The sequence below is a fragment of the Tasmannia lanceolata genome, unplaced genomic scaffold, assembly GCF_043159265.1.
Source record: "Tasmannia lanceolata isolate RefF3 unplaced genomic scaffold, GAP_Taslan_0.1 ptg000037l, whole genome shotgun sequence".
In the NCBI taxonomy this organism is placed as follows: domain Eukaryota; kingdom Viridiplantae; phylum Streptophyta; class Magnoliopsida; order Canellales; family Winteraceae; genus Tasmannia; species Tasmannia lanceolata.
The window spans coordinates 42,049,689-42,074,429 of NW_027518714.1; the positions used below are offsets into that span (position 1 = coordinate 42,049,689).

Sequence of the window (24,741 nt, forward strand, 5' to 3'; positions counted from 1 at the left end):
AATTTTCTTTTGTGGGTTTATTTTGGAAGGGCAAAGAGGTTTTAACATTCTTACTTCTATTAGTACCATAAATTTTTTTTATCATAAAAGACATGCTAGAACTTGATGAAGAACTTCCTTACAACTGTTTTACGATCTTAATTTACGTAGAATTCACTAAAGGTTACATTATCCAAACCACCTTGTTAATCATTCTACAATATCATCTCAATTGGCAGAGTACAACCACCTAAAGTCCTGAAAGATCACTCATTTCTATCATTTGATGAAGGGAATAACGTATGAAGACATTGGAAACAGAGTTTCACACATTATTCAGACTAGTCAAATACTGGCATCATTTAAGATGATATGAGCAGAGATATTTACTGAAAAGTAAAAAAGCGAATGAGTGCAAACGAAACAAACCTCCAAAGCTGATCAATGATCTCTCCCTTGCTGATGTGATGATCAAGCAAAACAGGGACATCATTGGGAGTAACATACCCATACCTGAAAAGAAAACCAAAAAAGAAAAAAAAACATTGTCAAAGGAGCAACATTAATCCATGTCCAAACTCAACAAACAAAGTAAAAGAGAAAAAGGAAAGCGTTGCATATTTGTGCTTCTCTTAGAAGTAGCTTATTTGACTTAAGTGAGCACAGTCATGTTAATTTGAGCTCGGGTTTTGCAGTCTTGGCCATTTTTGTTCTAAAGATCTTTAGTAACTTTTAATTGATTTTAGGTGATTTCAAAAGGTTTTTTCGAGCCCTATCAAGGAAAAATATGGATATTGGTTTCTGGGGCAAAACTTGCAAACATTATAAATTGCATAAATTTACAAAAATGTAGATTTTTTAGTGATAAAATAAAGACAATTCAAAAATGAAATATGCCAAATAGCATTAACAAATAAACATATGAAGGAATATTTGGTGGAAACCGCATGGCACCACTGCAATTTTAGGACCATGAGACCAGGAAAAAAATAGAACGAATGGATATTGTTGTCAATGGGCCAGGTGTGGGCTTTGCCTTTGTCAAGTATAAATGGGCTTGGCCAACCTGATTATAGTGTTATCTTTGGTTCTGAATAGCCTGTCGACTGCCCATTTCACCCTATGCGGATAAGTATCAGTTTGGGCAATAAGTATGTCTAAGTGGCTAGAGTTGTTTGGACATTAGCTGTGATGACAAGCCATATGAATATTTTGAACCATCATACAGATATCGTGGTAATGGTCTTTTTCAGGGGCTAATGAATTACAAATTTTCTTTTTATGTGGATTTATAGCTTAAATCTCATGATTCCACAAAGCTCATGTCGTGTGATGCTAAATCTTATGGTGTAGTAACACTGCTATGTAAGTTCTATTATTCTCAGGTCTCAAGCTTTTAGTATGAGTGTATTTACTACCAGATTGAAAGGAGTTACTGTGGGAAATTTGATGACTGGTATAGTTTAAATTTCAACTATAGTTTCTTTTATGGAAGTTTATGCATGAAGCTGGTATGTATAAGATTAATTCCGGCATTAATTGGTACCAGACCAAATTAATTTCTACGTTAGGAATTGAATAAACCAATCCAGAGCATGCAAATTAAATATTTATTCCATGGAAGATATGAGAAATAAATCTGAAAAGGCAAAACTGAAAGAATCTATGAAACTTACCAGTGACCCTCAACTTTTCCTTGAGCATTGGGACTGAATACTACCAAATTCCCAGCATACTTGTGCCCCCCAATGTGAGAGCATGGACTGACAAACACCTGATCATTTATCCCTCGTGTTTCAATCTCCTCCTGGAACTTCGTGATAAGGACAGGCCCACAAACACCGCATCTCTTATCTCTACTATTATGAGCGCACACAAATACAAAGGAACCAGTCAATGGCTCGGAGTTGCCAGAAAGCCAATCTGCGCCTTTTACAAGCACCTCCTCAACAAAATTATCCACATCAAATTCTGTCAAACCCCTGCATCAATTAAATCGATTCCACAAGAGTCTCAAATCACCAATCAGGCAAAAAATTGAGAAGCCATCAGCATAAGAAAAGATGAGCTCAACGAAATGAAGAACAGACTAAGGAACGAACTTGTAACGGATCATGTCTGGAAATATCAAAACATCCCCATTCGAATTCTCTCCCTCATCCTGTCCTTCGCATATCGTTACTCGAACCTGTGCAAAGAAACTCAATTATCAAAACTCTTTGTTTGCTGAACAGCCAATTCAAATTGAATCCTATTTTCATGGCATTGCATTGAATTCCTCTCTTAACTGAACCCAAGAAAAGAGAATAAAAGGAAAACAACAGCTTATTCTATTCAACTGCGACTGAACTCAATCTAAAACAAGAAGGAAAATAGAGGAAAGTAAGGGCCTGTTTGGATGGCAAGAATTTTGTAGAAAAGTTTGGAAAGAAAAAATATTTCAAAATTTCCTACATTTTTAAGACACGAAAAAGATAATTGCAGCCATATTCAAATTTTGTTAAGTGTGATAAGGGAAGTTTGGTCCACATATGTAAAATATACTTATATATAAATCGTGAGGGGGAGAGAACCGATTTAGCTTCTCTCTTATTTTTGCCCCCTTCTTCTTCTCTCACACACTCTCCCCCATGATTCATCTCTCTGTCTATCTCTCATTCATTCATCATCATGTATAACTCAACACGGCATCAGAGCAGATGGTTTGAGAGATCCACATCAACACAAAGGTTCTCCATTCCCTGCTTTGTCGTTTTTTTCAAATTTTTTTGGTTTTTTATTCCAACCCTACGCGTTTAGTGCTTCCAACCCAAAACTTTATCAAACCACCTCTCCCAACCCTTTCTGATTTTTGCCTGCACCCCTCCCTTTCTTTTTTATTTTTTTTGTCTTATTCACAAACCCTAATTTTTCTTGTTTGGTTCTGCTTCCGCCTTCCCTAACCCTAGCCGAACCATAACTCAACCCCCCTCCTTATTTTCACCACCCTTTCTATCCATCTTTTGGTTTCCCTAACCCTACATCCTACCCCACTTGCCTCAAACCCTAACCATAGTTCATATATGTAATTTTTTGGAATTCCTACAACCGAGGTGGGTGATTACATCATATCATCACGTCACTTTCTTTCAAATCAGCACTTATGTACCTTTTCTCCATGATCTAGCCTCTCTTCTTTTTGTCTATTTTCTTCGTTTGTGATTCCGGGCCATTGGGTTGTGGTTGGCCATTATTGGTTATGTTTCTTTGCATAAGTTATTGGCTGTTTCTTATTACGATGTCTGTGCTGGCGTGTGGTATTCGTGATTCGTTCTATTTAGCACACGTGTTGGAGGTGTTGTGATTGGTGGTTGATGATTATTGGAGGGATGCTATGGATGCTGAGATGGCTTCACTTAAATAAAACGTGGCAGTTTTTTCCCCTACCTTTTGGTGCCCGACCTGTCGGTTGTCATTGGGTCTTTGACATCAAGTACCTTCCAGATGGGTCTGTCAAGCGTCTCAAAGCTCGTCTTGTTGCTGAGGAGTACACTCAAACGTTTGGTGTCGACTATCAGCAGACTTTTTAACATGTCGCTAAAATTCCAACAGTTCGCGTATTGATCTCTCTGGCAGTTAATCGTGGTTGGCCTCTGTATCAACTTGATGTCAAGAATGCCTTTCTTCACGGCGATCTTTCTGGGGAAGTTTATATGGAGCAATCTCCTATGTACGTTGCTCAAGGGGAGATGTGTTCATCAGTATGCCGTCTTCAGAAGGCGATTTATGGACTCAAGCAATTGCCCAGGGCTTGGTTTAGACGTTTTAGTGCTATAGTTTTGCATTTTGAGTTGAAGCAATGTGTTGTCGATCATTCAGTATTCAGTCACAAATCTGATTATGGATATATTCTCCTGATAGTATATGTTGATGACATTGTAATTACAGGAGTTGACAAGTCTGGCATACAAAATCTGAAGTCCTTTCTCCAAGGAGAATTTCCACTAAAGATTTGGGTCAGCTCAGATATTTTCTTAGTATTGAGGTAGCAAGCTCTCGTCATGGCCTTTCCTTGTCACAAAGAAAATACGTGTTGGACATTTTAGAAGAGACAGACTCAATGGGGGTGAAACGTACTGCTACCCCTATGGATCCAAATGTTAAACTTCTTCCTAATCAAGAAAAGTTGGAAAGTTGCTGAATGATCCTGGTCGATACAGAAGACTAGTTGGGAAACTAATTTATTTGACTTTCACGCGTCCAGACATCATTTGCAGTTGATATGGTCAGTCGTTTTATGAGTGCTCCACGTACTTCCCACTCGGCGGCCAAGGTTTTAAATTTCGGTTTTAGTGTGGATTTTGGCCACCACCGAAACCAAAACGTTTCAGTTTCGGGCCGAAATTTCAGCCGAAATCATGTAAAAATATGATTATGATTTCGTTTATTTTTAATTTCAACCAAAATATCTAATACTTCGGTGTCAATTTCAGTTGAAATATGGGCTATTTCGGTGGAAATTTTATAAATTTCGGTGGACATTATAGCATTTCGGTGTACATATTTAAAATTTCGGTGGAAATTTTGTAAAAAAGTCCAAAAATTTTCGGAATTCTAGTGAAATTTTACCTAGAATTCACTGAAATTTCGGTGAAATCTTGTAAATAAACGACTTCATGTGAATTTCGTTTCGGTTTGTGCCGAAACCGAAATATTTCAGCCGAAACGAAACGTTTGTGCTTTAGAATTCGGCCGAAATTTAAAACCATGTGGGCGACTATAATTCAAATCATCAAGTATTTAAAAGGTACTCCAGGTAAAGGTTTGTGCTTCAGAAAATATGGACATGAAAAGGTAGAAGGATTCAGTGATGCAGACCGGGCAGGATCTCCTGCTGACAGTAGATAGATAAAGTACGGGATATTGCACGTTTGTTGGAGGTAATTTGGTATCGTGGAGGAGTAAAAAACAAGATGTTGTGTCCAAGTCAAATACAGAGGCTGAGTATAGAGCAATGTCATATACGAGTGGGGAGCTAATATGACTTTGCTCCTTCTTAGCAGATATTGGGTTATCATCGACATCTCATGCACAGTTGTATTGTGACAATAGAGCTGCAATTCATATTTCAACGAATCCAGTGTTCCATGAACGAACCAAACATATTGAGGTTGATTGTCACTTCATTCGTCATCGAATTCAGAGTGGTGAGATTTGCACAGTGTTTACTCGATCTACAGATCAACTTGCAGATATGTTTACCAACCTATTAGGATGTGCAAAATTGAAAGATTCATGTAAGAAGCTACGAATGTATGATATATATCTTCCAGCTTGAGGGGGAGTGTTAAGTGTAATAAGGGTCGTTTGGTCCACATATGAAAAAAAATAATTATATATATATATATGAGGAAAGTGTTGGTGAGCTTAAGCGCCCAATCACATTGGGGCCTACTTTGTTAGGATGATCCAAAGCATTCATTTGAAAGGCCCTTACATAGATGGGGTGTGTACCAAAAATCAGCTCCATAGATCATCCTAACCCATCCATTTGTGGAGGTCAAAATGGACAGGTTCTCTCTGACTTTTGGCCCCCTTTTTTTCTCACATACATCATCTCTCTGTCTATCTCTCCCATTCATTCATTCATCATGTAGAACTCAACAAATTTTATTCACAGGGTCATAGAATGTATGATAATATCTGTTCAAATTAACCAAAATCATATCATTTCCCTTCAAACCATAGAAGGAAAAAAATCCCCCAAGAATTTTTTTTCAATCAGAAATGTTTTTCTTGCAATCCAAACAGGGCCTAAAGCAATAGAATTTCCAAACACTCCTTAACCAAGTCTGTCCCAAAAATCTAACATAAAGAACCTCTGTTAACCCACACTCGCCACACAAACCCTAACTACAACATTTCATTCGATCCTACACCCGATTAAACTTGAGAAAGACGAAAAACAGAAAGCAAGAAAGAAAAATAAACGAGAAGAAAATAGATAAAAAAAGGAAAGAAAATTCTTTGAACAAACCGACACTTCTTGGAATTTCGTTCATGCGAGATTTGAGAACAGTGGCAAAGTGTTTGGGGAAATCAGAGCCTTCAACGCGAGGAGGCCAGCTCTGAGGATCCTTATAGCAGAGAAAGAGATGACAGTCGTAAGCATCGATTGTGCCGGCCAGAGGAATCGTGTACATCTCAAGCCGTTGGAATCCGTGCTTGAGCTCGTCAATCTGAGAATCGGAGGAATTCATTGAGAGTTCTTCACGAGATTCAACCATGGGGGAAATTAGGGTTTGTAGAGGAAGGAGTGATGCAGAAGAAGGGAAGGGCAGATGGAGATGTTTGGGAAATGAGAAAGAGCGAAGAAGAAGTCTCATTCAATTCTTTAACTATACATCAAATTGTATTAGCGTTTTGGGTTGAAGCAATGTGCAGTTGATCATTTAGTATTCAGTCACAAATCTAATTATGGATATATTCTCCCAATAGTATATGTTCATGAGTTGGCTTACATAATAGATATTGGTGAGAAGAGAGAGGAGAAGTGGCGTGGAGAAAAGTCTTTCGTGACTTTGTCCCCCACCCCCCGCCCCCCACACACACATTAATATATATATATATGTGTGTGTGTGTGTGAGAGAATATATAATGAAATGACAAAAATAACCCCACTTAAGTGAGGTTCTTATACGTGCAACACTAACACTCCCCCTCAAGCTGGAATGTATATATCATACATTCCCAGCTTGTTACATAATTCACTTAATCTCACTCTGCTTAAAGGCTTGGTAAACATATCTGCTACTTGATCGTTTGATCTAGTGAATACTGTGCAAATCTCCCCCTTTTGAATTCTGTGACGGATAAAGTGACAGTCCACCTCGATGTGCTTAGTCCTCTCATGGGAGACTGGGTTATGTGCTATGTGAATGGCGGACTTGTTATCACAATGAAGAGAAGCAGGAGATGAGTAGGGAAGCCCAATCTCTGACATGAAGGATCTCAACCATATCAATTCACATCCTGTATAGGCCATGGCCCTATATTCTGCCTCTGCACTTGACCTTGATACGACATCTTGTTTCTTGCTCTTCCGGGATACCAAGTTACCTCCAACGAAGGTACAATAGCCAGCAGTCGATCTCCTATCTGCAGGGGATCCTGTCCAGTCTGCATCTGAATATCCCTCGATTCTCATATGCCTGTGTTTCCTGAAGATCAATCCTTTACCAGGAGACTTCTTCAGGTATCTAACGATCTACGTGACTGCTGACAAGTGTGATGTTTGTGGAGCACTCATGAATTGACTAGCAACTCCAACAGCATAGGATATGTCTGGGCGTGTGACAGTCAGATAAATCAATTTTCCAACTAAACGTTTGTACCTCCCTGGATCCTGTAGAAGTTCTCCTTGACCAGGAGAGAGCTTGATGTTGGGATCCATGGGTGTCTCAGCCGGCTTTGCACCCTGTAATCCTGTCTCTTCCAGTAAATCTAGCGCATATTTCCTTTGTGATAGGGATAGCTCTTCTTGTGAAAAAGCTACCTCTATCCCTAAGAAATATCTGAGGCGACCAAGGTCCTTAGTGCTGAACTCTTTCTGAAGGAATTCCTTCAGCCTCTGTATACCTGCACTATCACACCCAGTAATAATAATGTCATCAACATAGACGACTAGAAGGATCCGACCATCCTTAGACTGAGAGCTGAACACAGAATGGTCTACAGCGCATTGAGTCATGCCAAACCTAACAACTGCTTCACTGAATCTCCCAAACCAGGCACGGGGAGATTGCTTAAGTCCATACAAGGCTTTTCTCAACTTACAAATAGAATTCTTCATCTCCCCCTGGGCAACATACGCAGGAGGTTGCTCCATATAAACCTCCTCCTGGAGATCACCATGCAGGAATGCGTTTTTGACATCCAACTGATATAGAGGCCATGACATCTTAACGGCAAGTGAAATAAGAACTCGGACTAACGGGATTTTTGCAACAGGAGAAAACGTATCCGTGTAATCAATCCCGTAGGTTTGAGTGTACCCCTTTGCAACAAGTCTTGCCTTTAATCTCTCCACCGTACCATCTGGTAAATATTTCACTGTGAATACCCACTTACAGCCCACTGCCTAAGCCCCAGGTGGAAGAGAGACCAACTACCATGTATGATTAATCTGCAAAGCACTCATCTCAGTGTCCATCGCTGCTCTCCAACCAGAATGAGCCAAAGCCTCTGCAACTGAACAAGGTATAGAGACAGAGGAAACAGAGGACAAAAAAAAAACGAAAAGTAGATGACAAGCGAGCATAAAAAAAAATATCAGAAATAGAGCGCTGTGTACAACGAGAACGGGTACGAGATGATACAGGAGCATCATCAAGTACAATCAAAGGAACAGTTACCTCAAAAGCTATGGATGGATCACCAGGGGTGGCTCACATGAGGGGCCGTCGGCACACGTGGGTAATGCAGGCCGCTGTCGAGGACGACGGGAATAAATTTTAACCTCAAGTGATGAAGATGATACAGGAGGAACCGGAGCAGACAACGGAAGAGGAAGAACATGTGAGGGTGAGGACGCAGGCTCCGTAAAGTATGGTTTATCCTCAAAAAATGTGACATTAGCAGCAACAAAAACACGATGAAGTTGTGGACTATAGCACCTGTAGCCTCTCTTAGTGCGGGAATAGCCAAGAAAGATACATTTGATGACACGTGAAGCAAGCTTATCGAGACCAGGTGCTAGATTATGGACAAAACATGTACAACCAAAAACTCGAGGAACCAAAGGAAAGAGATTCCCTGACGGATGTAAAACCGAAAAAGGTGACCTATTTTGGAGGACAGATGAGGGTAGACTGTTCGCCAGAAAACATGAAGTAAGAACAGCGTCAAACCAGTATGTCTTCGGAACATGGATATGAAATAAGAAAGTGCGTGTCATATCAACCAAATATCTAAGCTTCCTCTCAGCAACATCATTTTGCTGAGAAGAATGAGCACGTGATGATTGGTGTAAGATGCCATGACTAGATAGAAATTGTTGAAAGCCACTAGAAGACGAAAATTATTCACGTGCATTATCTGTGCGCAAACATTTTATAGAACATGAATACTGTGTAGAGATCTCAGCATAAAAGGAACAAAACACAATAAAAACATCTGAACGGTCTTTTATTACATATAACCAAGTCATTCGTGAATAATCGTCCACAAATATAATAAAATAACGATGTCCAAATAATGAAGGAGTCCTACAAGGACCCCAAATGTCCGAATGAACAAGCTCAAACGGATTTGACACACGACTGACGGACCTAGATGGGAAAGAAACACGATGGTGTTTTCCATACTGACACGACTCACACTGAAAAAAGCTAATAGGACTAGAAACGATAGAAGAATGCTGAAGGCGATTCGCTGGAGGATGACCAAGGCAACAGTGCCACATGAATGAGTCAACAAAGGCTCTCAATGCCGAGAATGATGGTGCACTGTCAAAGTAGTAAAGGCCACCGGTCTCACGGCCCTAGCCAATCCTCCTCCCAGTCGCAAGATCCTGAAAAACACAATAGGATGGAAAAATTGTTACAGAACATCGTAGATGGCGAGTAATTTGACTAACAGAAAGTAAACTACAAGGAAAACTGGGAACACATAGGATATAAGAAAGAAATATCAGGGCCAAGCAATGTGTCCCCGGTACCAGAAATAGGACACATCGTTCCATTTGCCAAAGTAACAGAAATATTAGCAGAATTCGGCACAAAGGAACTAAGGAAGCTACTATTACCAGTCATATGATGAGAGGCTCTAGAATCAATGAGCCAAGAACCTGACTGACTGAGAGAGGAGGATGGTACGATACCTTCCTTTGTAACAGTGGCAGTAACTGGTTTTCCCTCATCCTGAGAGCGCAACAGAGCCTCATACGTCGTGCGTGAAATAACTATCGTATTTGAACGAGTAGACTGTGAAGGAGCATCTGCAGAGATAGAAGTAGTCGCGCCAGAAACATGATGAGCAACACATGAGGGTCACAGCTCTGGATGTAAATCATAGCAAAAATCGACAGTATAGCCCTCATAACCACAATGCGTACAGTAACAGGATCCACGACCACCAGATCCACGGCCTCCCCCTGAACCTCGACCACCACGTCCACGACGACCACAACCACGGCCTCCACGAGTACCATGACCAAAACCAGTCTGCACTGCAAGAGCAGAACCCTGAATGGAGGAATTATTAGGGACCTCTGTCCTCATAGCACGTTGAACTCGTGAAAAGGTCTCAGTGAGAGACGGTAAAGGATCCTGACCAATAATCAGTTGACGAATCGGTAAAAAATCACTGAAACCATCAAGGAACTGAACAACCCTCAAGTCGCTTTTCTGCTTAGCCAGGATAACAGGATCTGTAGAGAAGGGCTGGAATGAATCTAGTTGTTCACAATGGTGAGCAAACTATGAATAGTAATCTGAAACAGTTCGAGCACCACGTTCTAGACGTCGGAGTGCTGAGTAAGTGTCACAAATCCGTGTCAGATTATTCTCGCCAGAGTACAACGTTTTAGCATGCTCCCATATATGTTTAGGCGTGTCAAGAAACATCATATGTTCAGCAATCTGTGACTCCATGCTATGAAAGAGGAGAGTTTGAATGTGAGCATCTTCCTGATGCCACTGAGTATGGTTCTTGCTTTCGGCTGACGGAGGAGCCGAAGTGAGATAACCAGACTTCCTTTGGGCTCGAAGATAGATCTGAACAGAGCGAGACCACGCAGGATAGTTCTTGCCATTTAGTTTAACAGATGTCATCGGAACCATTGGTAGGGTTCATAGAAGACCCAGAAACCCCAGTCGAAGAGGTAGGCGTCGTCATAACAAATCTCCACAACTACCACAACAATGAACAGAATCTCGGCCCTACCAATAGACTAGCAACAAACAAACCACAAATCAACAACTATCAGACCACGAATCCACCACTAATGAAACGGAAACACCACATCAACCGCTCAACAACCAAGTCTCATAAAGCCACCAACAACTACCACAAACATACTATCAACTATGATAGGCACGGAAAAAAAAACCAGCCACCAACATCCACCACCAACAACACCACAAACATAGACCTCAACTAATAACACCAACATTAATTTTCGTTTCCGGGAGAAAAAAAAATGGGCAGCACCACCACAAACATACAATACCAATAGAAGAGAAGCGGCCAACAATCATTCGGAACGAACTTGCTCGTGATAAAGATTCAAGAAATGGCATTTAGAACATCGAGGCAAAGAGATAGAAAGGTTTAAAGCGAGTTTAGTGAGGTTAAATAATGGTACTGTTCACTAGGAAGAGAGGGTGTGAGGTTTGTAAGGGTTAGAGGAGGGGTTTAAAATGAGGAGAAGGAAAAGGGAGGGGTGTGATTAGGGTTAGGGAATATACATAGCACTTTGATTCTAGGATTTTTGGATTTAGGGTTAGGGCTCTCGATCTTCAATCTTCAGATCTTCAACCCGCAGCTTTGATACTATGTTGACTTACATAATAGATATTGGTGAGAAGAGAGAGAACGGAGAAGAGAGAGGAGAAGTGGCATGGAGAAAAGTCTATCGTGACTTTCTCCCCCCCCCCCCCCACACACATTATATATATATATATATATATATATATATGAGAATATATAATGAAATGACAAAAATAACCCCACTTAAGTGAGGTTCTTATACGTGCAACACTAACAATGACATTGTAATTACAGGAGATGACAAGTCTGTCATACAATCTGAAGTCCTTTCTCCAAGGAGAATTTCCACTAAAGATTTGGCTCAGCTCAGATATTTCCTTGGTATTGAGGTAGCATGCTCTCGTCATGGCCTTTCCTTGTCACAAAGAAAATAAGTGTTCGACATTTTAGAAGAGACAGGCTCAATGGGGGTGAAACGTGCGGCTACCCCTATGGATCCAAATGTTAAACTTCTTCCTGATCAAGGACAGTTGTTGAATAATCCTGGTCGATACAGAAGACTGGTTGGGAAACTAATTTATTTGATTGTCACCCGTCCAGACATATCATTTGCAGTTGGTATGGTCAGTCGTTTTATGAGTGCTCCAGGTACTTCCCACTGGGCGGCTATCATTCAAATCATCAAGTATTAAAAGGGTACTCTAGGTAAAGGTTTGTGCTTCAGAAAATATGGACATAAAAAGGTAGAAGGATTCGGTGATGCAGACTGGGCAGGATCTCCTGCTGACAGTAGATCAAGTACGGGATATTGCACGTTTGTTGGAGGTAATTTGGTGTCGTGGAGGAGTAAAAAACAAGATGTTGTATCCAAGTCAAGTACAGAGCTTGAGTATAAAGCCATGTCATATACGAGTGGGAAGCTAATATGGCTTTGCTCCTTCTTAGTAGAGATTGGGTTCTCATCGACATCTCATGCACAGTTGTATTGTGACAATAGAGTTGCACTTTATATTGCAACGAATCAAGTGTTACATGAACAAACCAAACATATTGAGGTTGACTGACTTCATTCGTCACCGAATTCAGAGTAGTGAGATTTGCACAGTGTTTACTCGATCTGCAGATCATTGGGATGTACAAAATTAAAAGATTCGTGTAACAATCTTGGAATGCATGATATATAGCTTCCAGTTTGAGGGGGAGTGTTAAGTGTAATAAGGACATTTTGGTCCACATATGTAAAATATACTTATATATATAAATAGTGAAGGGGGGAGAACCGATTTCGGTTCTCTCTTACGTTCGCCCCCCTTCTTCTTCTCTCACACACTCTCCCTCATACATCATCTCTCTGTCTATCTCCCATTCATTCATCACCACGTAGAACTCGACAAATTTTATTCACAGGGTCATAGAATGTATGATAATATTTGTTCAAATTAACCAAAATCATACCATTTCTTTTCAAACAGTAGAAGGGAAAAAATCCAAAGAAATTTTTTTCAATCAGAAATGTTTTTCTTGCAATCCAAACAGGGCCTAAATCAATAGAATTTTCGAACACTCCTCAACCAAGTCTGTCCCAAAAATCTAACATAAAGAACCTCCGTTAACCCACACTCGTCTCAACACAAACCCTGACTACAACATTTCTTTCAATCCTACACCTGATTAAACTTGAGAAAGACGAAAAACAGAAAGCAAGAAAGAAAAATACACTAGAAGGAAATAGAGAAAAAAAAGGAAAGAAAATTCTGTTAACAAACCGACATTTCTTGGAATCTCGTTCATGCGAGATTTGAGAGCAGTCACAAAGAGTTTGGGGAAATCGGAGCCTTCAACGCGCGGAGGCCATCTCTGAGGATCCTTATAGCAAAGAAAGAGATGACAGTCGTAAGCATCGACTGTTCCGGCCAGAGGAATCGTGTACATCTCAGGCCGTTGGAATCCGTGCTTGAGCTCGTCAATCTGAGAATCGGAGGAATTCATTGAGGAGAGTTCTTCACGAGATTCGGCCATGGTGGAAATTAGGGTTTGTAGAGGAAGGAGTGATGGACGAGAGGAGAAGGGCAGATGGAGATGTTTAGGAAATGAGAAAGAGCGAAGAAGAAGTCTCATTCAGTTCTTTAACTACACATCAAATTCTAAGGTTGATACACAAAATAAAGGGTAGTGATATTTTCCGGCCCTTTTTGTACTTGGGACAGCCATCACTAGTGTTTTTATGACTACTCTTTTACACTCGCTAGGGCTGTCCCAAGTAAAAAAAAGGAGAGAATATATAATTTTCATAATTTTCCATGGGAAGGCAACCAATTAGACTGGTTAGGATTGTTTGAACACAACATCAGGTGGCCCTCTGGCGTTGATCATTTCACGGATGGTTCAGATCAGCGGCTCCTGCTTTTACCCATCCAACCCCAGGAAAACGCCAAGTAAAATGATCGGGTGTAAGACGTCACTGCATCAAGAAACAGCTAAATAATATTAGGAAAAAGACAATGACGTGTTTAAAGCAGCAATGTCATTGTATTAAAATATCATATCTAAAATACTTGTATTTCATTAAATCCTAAATTTGAAAAAAAAATAATAAAACTTAAACATTTACCTATTGTAATAAAAAATTATAAGTAAGATACTTGTCTCTCATCAAATCCAAATTTAAAAATAAAAAATAAAAAAATTAATGATTCAACTATTTATGATAGTTGATTAGTTAAATTGAGATCCGCCAAACTCACTGTAACCCTTGCAGAAACAGTGTAGAAGGGTGGCACCATTGCATCCGCATCATTCTGAGTGCATTTATGATGGCATTGAATGACGGCATTTATAATGACATGGATCCAATGGTGCTGCCCTTCTACACGGTTTCTACACAAGGGCTCCTGTGAGTTTAGCATTCCTCAGATAAATTATATAAGAAAATTCAAAACATTTAAGACATATAAAAGTGCTATAGAGAGTTCACAAATGTTGGGGGTACAATTCACCACGCAACAAGAAGCTAAGACATTGCATCCACAGCCCAAAGGTGATAGGGGCACAAAGGTAATTTCACCCAAACCTTCTAGAAACCCTAAACCTTCTCAAGTGACGAACTTATTAGGCGATATTCTGGGAAACCAGCCTAACTAGGAAAGAGACTCAGAAAGACGGGATTCCTTAAAGGCTTAGGACTCTATTCTATAAAAGGGTGACAAACTTTGAGGTATATATTAAAAATTCACAATTCAATTCTCTTCGAGGTAACTGCAACCCGTACTTTGTTGCCGCGTCTAACTGAGGCATCTAACGCCCCCCCCCACCCCCCTTCTCCTGGAGCCCAACTCTAGTCCTCTTTTCAATCAATTTAGGTATATGTAGGTCACCTTTTCTAAAAGCAAGCTCAACACAGTTCATTGCTCGAGAGCCAGTCTAGATTTCAGTGGCACCAACAAGGAAAAAAACAAAAAAGGTTCTCATTGTCAACTCTTCACAACTTGAGACAGACAAAACCATATTTTTAATATTCCTATGGAGTACTTTAAGCTTATTGGCATATAGTTGAATTAGACTTTATAGCTAGAAAATTATATTTGTTTTCTACATCTAAGATTATATTTTGTTTAACACATTGAAAACTACTAAATATTTAAAATTTTGAATGTTTGGATTTAAAGTTGGTAACGGGAGAGGGTTCAAAACTTTGAATTTAAATGCAAAAGAGGAAGGACTTGAAAACTTGATGGTTTGAATTTGAACGTGGAAAGTTTAAAATTTGAATATAAGCTTAGTAGATTACTAAGTTGTAGGTAAGTAGTATTTTAGGACTTTATGTTGGGGTCAAGTTAACTCAAATTAGTGTAAGTGACTGAGTAGATTTCACAGTCTAATTCACAAAGTATTGATGTGCATAGGATTCCTAGCTTAGAACACTAGTGATTCAGGATCTTAAAATACTTAGAGGGTTTAAAGGGCCTAGATAATATGAGATTGCAGCTTCAATTAGCAGATAGGTGTCTATAGACACCCCATTTTGACTGGACCCTAAACTCCCAAAATTAAGTGAAATCCAAAAATCAAATGGAGGTCTTGAGATATGAATCCCAAAATCGAGCCCCGAGTGAAAAGAGCCTGAACCCGAAAAGTGTCCGTTTACAAAACATTTGGAAGCCTTCACAGAGCCTGAGTGATCCCCAGAACCCTGTTAGAAACCTCCATTTCGATGTCCCATCCTTTTCTCTCTTTTTTCTAAAATTTGCAGAAAATCATGAAATGCCCTTGTATTCTTGGTATTGGCACTCCTTATTTGCACCCTTAAGCTTCAATGCTTGATCGCAATCACATTCTGATATTTTCACTAACTCGTCTTATATTTTTGTGTGCAAAATACTACCAAGGGGTTGCTACCATTTCCAAGTGCTCCCCTCTAAAATCTTAGGTAAGATAAGAAAATGAAGGAATGACAAGAAGAGTTGGTGTGTTTATCAAGGCATAATTGTGCAGACATCATTTTCTTTAAGGTTTCCTTTTACCCGAGTCACCCCCCCATATAGGGTAAAGGAGTAGTCAAAATACACTAGTGGTGGCTGTTTAAGAAAGAAAGAGTTAACAAGTGTATCATTTCCCTTTTGTATACCTTTATTTTTACCTCAGACCATACCCTTGTGAAGTAAAAAAAGTGGGTCATACGCTATATAGGGGGTGTCCAAAGGAAGTAGAAAGGGGTTGAATATACCAATTTTTAGTGCCATAAGTTTTACCCAGGCCACACCCTCGTAGTGTAAAAAGAGTGGTCACAAATACATGAGATGGGGGGCTGCCCATGGAACAAAAACCGGGGGTTGCATATATCATTTCCCTTTTGACCCCACCGAATTAGGGCATGAGCGGGGGGTTTCATTTTGTGGATAAAAAAACAGAGGGAGGGAGAGCAGATACAGAATAGAGAAGGAGAAGAAGAAAGTAGGTTTTTCTTTGGGTTTTTTCTTGGGTTCCTCTTGGAGCTTTCTCTTGGGGCTATATCTTGGGTTAATCTCTTGTACAGTCTTGGGTTGAGAGTGTCAATCTCAAGGTTGGACTTAAACACGTTCTGTGGGATTCAAAGTAAGCGTTGAGCATTTGTCTTGATGTAATGTGAGCAAGATAAGGATAGTTCACTATTAATAGGGCTTAAGAAATGACAGATTCAAGGGTTAATATAACTACACAAACAATTTCGCCTGTGGAGAAGATATTAAAGGATAAAGGAAACTGCTTGCAGTCTGAAAAGAAATCTTCAATGTATGTAAAATCAAAGCTCAGTATCTTCTTCTTTTTTACGTAGGGTGTCCCCATGCCACTTCGTAGAGTGAGGCTAATTCCCTCCGGATGCTCGCAATCACCCGTAAACAATGCGCATTGGGCAAGCCCAGGGAGATTTGAACTCTCGTCTCTGGGGAGCATACCCAAACTTAAGCCAAAGAGCCACACCTGTACGTGTTGCTCAATACCTTATTTACCCAAATATTTGGGGTATGTAAAGTTCCAATCCAATGAATGGGAGAAGTATTGAACAATAAAAGAAGGGCAATGATTTTTGCACCCCCCCCCCCTAAGGACGGATGCGCCCCCATTTTAACATGATTTGACGTCAAAAAGAATTAAAGTTGCTCAAAATTCACATTAAAGGGGGCGCATCCATCCTACAGGGGCGAAAAAATCATCTCCGTAAAAGAATATGAGATTAATATTCAAGTATAACTCTATTTTACGTGAGCATTAGAGTTTATAGATAGGATGAGCTGGATTTGTTTGAATCTATGAACAGGAAATATTGCAGACCCAATAGAAAGTAATGGTTATTCCCTTTTGGATTGGGATTGTTACACAATATTCACAAATAGTATGAATATATCTTACTAGCATTCTTGGCCCATGCTATGCATGGGTGCAAAATAAAATGCCCCACCTAGTTAAAATTCAAGGTAAAATGGTGGGCCCCAGTTTGGATTGCAAGAAAAACATTTATGATGGAAAGTTTTTTCTCTAGAAAATTTTTCTTTCTACAATTTAGAGGGAAGTAATATGATTATGGTTAATTTAGACGAATATCACTGGAAGTCCCTCAAAATAAAAATTGAATAGTGTTTTTTCATAGGTAAAAGAAGTTGGCAATTCTACAAACATTTTTCATTTCCGAACTTTTCCACAAAATTCCAGCAATCCAATGTGATCTACCTTATCAAGATTCTATACATGGTGTAAAGGTAGCTCAAGATTCCAGACATGGTGTAAAATACTGGTCTCCACCCATGGTCTTGTGTGGAGATTGTGACACCAACCTCCTCAAAATGTGAGGTGTAAAATGGTGAACAAAAAGAAAACCTTCTGTCACTACCCCCAAGATAAAAGAAGGGATTTTTGCTGATTAGTCCCTACATGGTAGAATAATTGCTTATTAGTCCCTAAGAAAAGCATACTAGCTGAACAGTCCTACTTTTAGAAAATATTTGCTAAAAGGTCCCTACAACTCACAAACTTCATTTTTCTCCCTCAAAAATTTTAAAATGGCAAATTTACCCTGCCCCCCATTTAATCAGTTTTAGCGTTTTTTATTTCCCTTCCAATATTTTTGGAAAAAAACTAGGAAATAAACAACAATATTTATCTCTTTTAATATTCTCATCAAAAAACCTTCAACAAAAAAATCATTTTAGGAATTAAATAAATTGAAAATTCGTCTATAATAAATTAAATTGGGTCGGTTTGAGTTATCATTTCTTCATAGATAAATAAAGTAAGCAATTTTAGGAATGTTTTTCATTTCTAACATTTCTAAGAAATTTCTATCTTGGTTGGATCGCAAGAAAATATCTCTAATGGAAAATTATTTCTATGGAATTTTTTTTCCATTGAGGAATTATGTCTGATTAATTTAGAGGGATAACATCATAAACCCAAGGTCTCTAACTGAAAAATTGAATAGGGTTGGTTTACCTTATCTTTTATTATGTGTAAGAAATAAGAAATTTTACATTTTTTCCTTTCCGAACTTTTGTTTTGGGAATAAGAATTAGGGCTTGGCTTCTAATCTTAGGAGAAGAAGCAGGGAGAATGTCAAAAGGAAAGTCAATATTGGAAGAGATAATATTGTTACTTATTTCCTAGTTCTTTTCTGAATATATTGGAAGGGAAATCAAAAAACGCTAAAACGGATTAAATGGGTTAGGGGTAAATTTGCCATTTAAAATTTTTAATGGAGAAAAATGTAGTTTGTGAGTTTTAGGGACCTTTTAGCAAATATTTTCTAAAAGTAGGACTATGAAGCTAATATGTTTTTCTTAGGGACTAATTAGCAATTATTTTGCCATGTAGGGACTAATCAACAAAAATCCCATAACAGAAAGAAAGAAGAAAGAAAGAAAATCTTAGGCCAAACAAATTTCTTAGGTCAGGCAGAAAATGACTAAAAATTTTTGGGCTAATTGCCACATTGGAATCTCATCCTTGGGTTTGGTACCTTCGAATAGAAAATGGTCATCCGGTACTGAAATATGGCCGAAATTGAAGAGCATTTCTTTTGCTTTTCTTTGTCTCCGATTCTGCTCTTCCACCATCACCACCACACCCTCCTCCACCTATTCTTAACCATGAAGACGGTTTGAGTCGAGAACCCATTAGACAGAAACATAATCAATGTAAAATGAAGGGAAAAATGAACAAAGCAAACTCTAGAAATGCTAATCTCTTACCGTTATTGCCGTTAATGAGGGAGTCATAATCGCATCAAGCTTCTATCAAGTGAGCGGACATATGCGTGAAAATGGATTATACAAAGAATGATTATTTTTGAAATCTTAAGATTTTTAACAAAAAAAAATCATAGAGCTAAGCAAGTCTAATAGCTGTGTGAAATTTTCTTTTTAAGATTGATGCTACAACAATTACAGAACAAGAACCAAAGGGCATGCATCATAATCGAAACTGCAAGCATTAAATAAAAGAACAAGAATGGGTTTAGGTCTTCCCCGTTCACAGAGATGAGCGCCAAACCGTGCACTTCGTGCTCAGGGTGAAGAGAGGAAGAGATTACGGTGGCTTTTTTGTGGGGATGTTTGAAGACTCTAGAAGATGGAGACCCGACTGTTGCCCCGGGATTGAAATGATGACAATATTAAAAAACTGAAGAAAAGAGAAGAAAGTTGCTTGAAGAGAGAAGAAAGCTTGTTGCTTGTGGTGTTCTTGCATGAAAATATTATGCTGTCCTTTGAGAGGATTCTTAGGTTCGTTTTTATGAGAGAAAAAGAGCCGTTAGGGCATATCCATCGAGAAGATTTCGATCTTCTTTTTATGGAAAAAAGGTTGTAAACATGGGGTTTGATTGGGATTTCTTGAGGGATGGCAAATATAGGGTGGGGTTTGGGTTTTTTTTGATGAGATTTAGCCATATAGGGAAGGATTTAGAGGAGAAATGGGATTTTGAAGATTTTTCAGGGAAGATACAAATGGAAAGATGAAAAAGTCGTTTTACGGCCCAATGGCAAAATTTTGTAAATTTGAAGAAGTTGAGGAGTGTTTGGGTTCTTCAAAGGAAAGGGTAAGGGTTGTAAATAGATAGAAAATGGGGGCCTTTTTGTTTTGGCTTTTCTTAAAGAAGTGGAAACGACAAATAGAAAAAACGCAAGCTTACATTTTCCTATCTGTAGACACCCCATTTTGTTTTGTTTTAATCAACAAATAAATTAGTGTGTTAAATCCATGTGAGAACCCCCTCTATCATTGATTTATATGTTTTAGGTCATTAATATCTTGATCTGACTTTACGGATCATCAATCGGGACAAAATAAGCTAGGGTCACTTCATAGCCCGGACCCTGATTCCATTCCGAGACCCGATTTCCGTAAATCGTTAGATCAATGGCAGATCATGACCTGGGTCTAACCATCCAAAACCACCTAACCTCTCCTCTCATCCTAACCATTCAAACCTCACCTAACCTCACCTAACCTCTCCTCCCATCATAACCATCCAAACCTCACCTAACCTCACCTAACCTCACCTAACATCACCTAACCTCACCTAACCTTACCTAACCTCACCTAACCTCACCTAACCTCCTATCCCATTCTCCTATAAATACCCTCTCATCTCACCAAAGAAAAGGGGGGAAAAAAGAAAAGAGGAGAGAACCCCTCTCTTAGAAAATTCAAGCCCTCTCTCTAGACCAAATCCCTCTTCTCCATAAGTTTGCATGGAATATCGTCTACAAAAAGGTATGTCTTTTGGAATTTTATTTTATTTTCTATATTTGTAGGATTGAGTGTTGTTTTGCGTATATTTTGGTTGATGTCATGTTTAATTTTGTACTAGTTTGGCCTTGGTCATGTTCTCACTTATGCTAAATATAATTAATGTGTTAGGGTCATTAGAACCTATTTGCGATGGGATGTTGAAATCATTGGCTTGTTAGGGAATTTAGATTTCTTTTGGGAAAACAATTCATTAAAAATTTTGAACATTTACAAGAAAGAAAACTTGAATTTTACATGAATTATCAAAACCCATTTAATTTGGCTTACAAAACCTCCATCTTTCAATTGATAACAACAGCCCCCACTCCAATTTGATAACAACAGCCCCCACTCAATCTCAAGAACCCAATATCCATACCCCACCTTGCCAAGTAGATAAAAACAACCCCTTTTTCAAACATCCCATTTGAATCTAATCTCAGGCCCATTCAAGCCATTTTTCATATTCACCGTCTTTTAATCACTAAAAAAATAAGAACTATCAAAAGAAAACATGGGGGTGCCAATATCATTCCCGTCATAGTGCTAGCTGTTAGACTTTAAACAGATTTTTTCGACCTCTAAACAACAGAATCGTGGGAAATGGTTAACTACAAAGTAGTAGATATTTTCGTGCCGTTTCCAACGAGTATTCGTGCTAGATCAGACAGCGAGCGGTTAAAAAGTTAAGTCCAAAATGGTTGCGGCACACCTTTAGGCATTTCCAGTTTAATGTTGCTGTCCTTTTGTTTGCAACACAAATTCGAACCTCTAAATCACAGATTTACAAACAATGGAGAACTACAAAGTTGTAGCCCTATAAAAGATCTTTCCAACGCATGTTTGTACGTTGAATTTGGCCAAGCGGTTAAAGAGTTACGACAGTTTTAGTGGGCTGCATTTGTCAGATCTTTTAATGGTCAATGGTTTGTCGAATTTGTGCAATTGTCAAAACTTGGTTGTGTTAACGTCATTTTCCAAACCAAAATCGAAAGACATTAATCTAAAGTACATCCAACCTAAAATTAACAAAACTAAAATTCACCCATTTAAAATCCACTGATAAAAATCCGTTAAAAGCCATTAACCAAAAGACCACTAAAAATTTCAAATGAAACTAAAACCTTCTAAATAAACAACTTTAAAAGCTACCAAACACACTAAATACCTTCAGATAATAAAAGCTTCAAGAAAACTCTAAAAGTTTCCACAAACCCAAAAGAATTCGAGATTCCCAAGAGCCGGTGGATTCAAAATTCCTTTAGGAACCCTTAGAGCCCAATTTAGGAACACTGGTGTCGTGTCGTGTCGTGTCCTAAGTTTTAGGGAGTCCTAGGTTTTAGGGAGTCCTAGAGTCAGGAGTCCAGCCTCATCACGGACGTTTGCTATGTATAGCAACCGTGCCATAGGTTTAGTTACACTAGTCACCCGATCTTTTCCATAGGACAAGCCTAGTAAACTAGGATGTAGGCTAACCTGCATTAGTCTAAGGGACAACTTGCATTTAGATAAGAATCATATAGCATTTTCGATGAAATCCTAAGATAATAAAATCCTCAACTTGAATTAAATAACTTCTCTTAAAACTGTTGAAACAGTCAATCCCGTCTAGGTCGGTGTCTTAGTTGAGTTAGGCATATGTAACTTAGCTTAGGTGCACCGAACTACGTCGACTCTGATCCCAGTGAGGCTTGGGTACGTAGGCAGCTTGGATGTCTGATGGCATACCACCCGCGAGTCGGCACCACAAACAAATTGTGGTGTTTTGTATATTAATTTTCTTGTAAATGCTTAATCAAATCACTTAGGACTTTCCATGAAATTAGAATTTTAGGAGAACTTTCACTTAGATTGAATCCAGACAAATTAATAAATCAAGATACACATTTAGGATTCACATTGAAATTAGATCATAGGATGCATGTCACTTAGTTCGCACATTAACATAGAGTTGAATGAGCCATTTAAAATAAATTTAAAAGAGTTAGCTTTTGGAATCGAAGACCGATTATCGGGCAAGAATGGTGCATGTGGTGGATAACTCCCCATACCTTCCATTCTCGTAACCAGGTAGCGAGTCTAGATTTCTGGTTAATTTTGGGTCCTAGATCCCACATCTAGGTGGCGACTCTGTCAGTCTCTTTCGTGTGGAATTCGGATTGCCTTAGTGATCCCAAGTTCACAGGAAAGACGAATTAAAATCAACAATTAAAAAACACACGCCAATCGCGTGGGTACGAGAGACCAAGAGAGAGAGCGCGGCGGCTCGCGCCCCACCCCTCTCGCGGGATCGGGTCCCACAGTCTGGCGACTCTGCTGGGGATCACCTAACTTCATTAAAATTCCAAAAGATAATTCATTTGAATTTAATTTAACTGGCTCATAAGAACTCTATCTCTTGTATACTTGTCAGATAAGTTTGTCTTGTTTTATTTTCTCATCACATTTTACTCAAACTTAATCTAACAAAACCTGAAGGCATCATAGATCGCGCGAACTTATTGCACACACTTACATCACTTGCATCTAAACCCTTGCATCTCACGTGCACACACGTCCTATTTTAGGAACCCGGAGTGTTATCTAGCATGGTTGACTGGGATTTCATCACCTGGTGCCTCTGTGCTAGAGAAGCATTCCACCCTTAGCCTGGTACCTTTATGGTACGTAAACGGATCTCTTGTTCACGTACTGATACGCCGGACACTGGTACAGTATATCGAGCAGGGGTTCGCGCTAAGGGAACTCTTGGCCTTACCCCTAGATTAACCCACACATGCATGTAGTATACGAACACATGTGCATCACGTGTGTGAGCCTAGTTTAGGATATCCTACCCATTGGTGTCTAGATTAGGCCGTGGTCCATCTTCCAATGGTCACGATCGGTCCTTATATACACGAACAAAGTCATGAGTCGAGATTCTCTCTCCACTCCGATAGATTAGGATTAAGGTTGATGCCTTCAGGTAACACTGATAAAATGTGAAAAAAAAAATTCCCTTTGAGTTAGGATATAAATCCCATCATTTCCAAAGATCTCATAGGATTAGTCATTCATGATCTATCCGTTGAAAGCAATCTTATGCTATCTCATCTAATCTTTTGATCGTGCGTCTTTCGTTCTTCTGTCATACGATTCGATCGTATCTTCATGTCATCCCCTAACTGGCAGATGCAGAATCTCACAATCTTTCGATTATGCGTTCTCATGATCTGATCATGCCTGGTCCAGATAATCCAATCTTGCTTGTACCCCTGGTCTGTTCCTCCTCTAGGGGCTACCTTTTTCAAGATTATTTTGCTAAGTCCTTCAGAGTTCACTCTCAGAATCCTTGAGCTAGGGGCATTTCCCTATGCGAATCAGTCATCATTGTCCAAAATTGAAAGTATCAGCCATGATGATGTTCAGAACGAACCAGCCTTCGCCGAGCCTTCAACGCCAAACAGTTGCAGCAGTTAAAGTTTTAGTCACTTACTATTTTATGTTGAGTCAGTCATCATGGTCAGTATAATTGTTGAGTCCGGTCTTACAGTTGAAGGTCAATGCCTAGTCCAGGCAAGTTATCTTCTGTTTCCCTTTCTTATTTAGAGTTGTGAATCCTGAGCATGTTCAGGATAGGTCGTCTGATGTAATAGCTTTTGTTTAAATAAAATTTCAGTCAGTTCCAAAAAGTTCACTTGTGTCTGTTCTTAAGTGTGCTTCTGATCTTAAAATAAGACTCCCTCTTCAAATGAGGACAAAATTGACGAAACTCCACTTGAGTCACAGCAATTACTTGAACGAGAGGAGGAGCGCCAATCCCAACCTTTCAAAGATGAAATTGAAATGATAAACACTGGCACTGAAACTTTGATTCAGTGAATGCTGATTGAAAATACATTACCCTCTAAAGAGTGTGAAGAATTGATAAAATTATTTCAAGAATAAGAAGATTGTCTAGAAAAGCTACAACCGATACCAGGGGCAAGACATAGATGGAAAGCTCAAAGAAAATGAAGAAAGTGAGAAGATATATGCTATACAAGGGGCATA

General features: G+C 39.2%; 1 protein-coding gene and 1 long non-coding RNA gene across 2 annotated transcripts in view; one reads left to right on the forward strand and one right to left on the reverse strand.

Annotated features, from left to right (window-relative positions):
- LOC143860799 (altered inheritance of mitochondria protein 32-like) overlaps positions 1-13,589 on the reverse strand; it is a 32,685-nt gene extending 19,096 nt beyond the window's left edge. Inside the window, exons 1-4 of the mRNA XM_077371620.1 lie at positions 13,219-13,589; positions 2,082-2,167; positions 1,656-1,961; positions 409-492 (exon numbers count right to left, since the gene is read on the reverse strand). Of these exons, the coding sequence (XP_077227735.1) occupies positions 409-492; positions 1,656-1,961; positions 2,082-2,167; positions 13,219-13,566 (824 nt within the window). The 5' untranslated portion in view covers positions 13,567-13,589. The remainder of the gene's footprint in view (positions 1-408; positions 493-1,655; positions 1,962-2,081; positions 2,168-13,218) is intronic.
- A 6,844-nt stretch (positions 13,590-20,433) lies between these two features.
- Positions 20,434-24,380, forward strand: LOC143861339 (uncharacterized). The gene is made up of 2 exons (XR_013239950.1): positions 20,434-20,688; positions 23,881-24,380. It is a non-coding gene; the product is annotated as an uncharacterized LOC143861339 (long non-coding RNA).
- Positions 24,381-24,741: the final 361 nt, after the last annotated feature.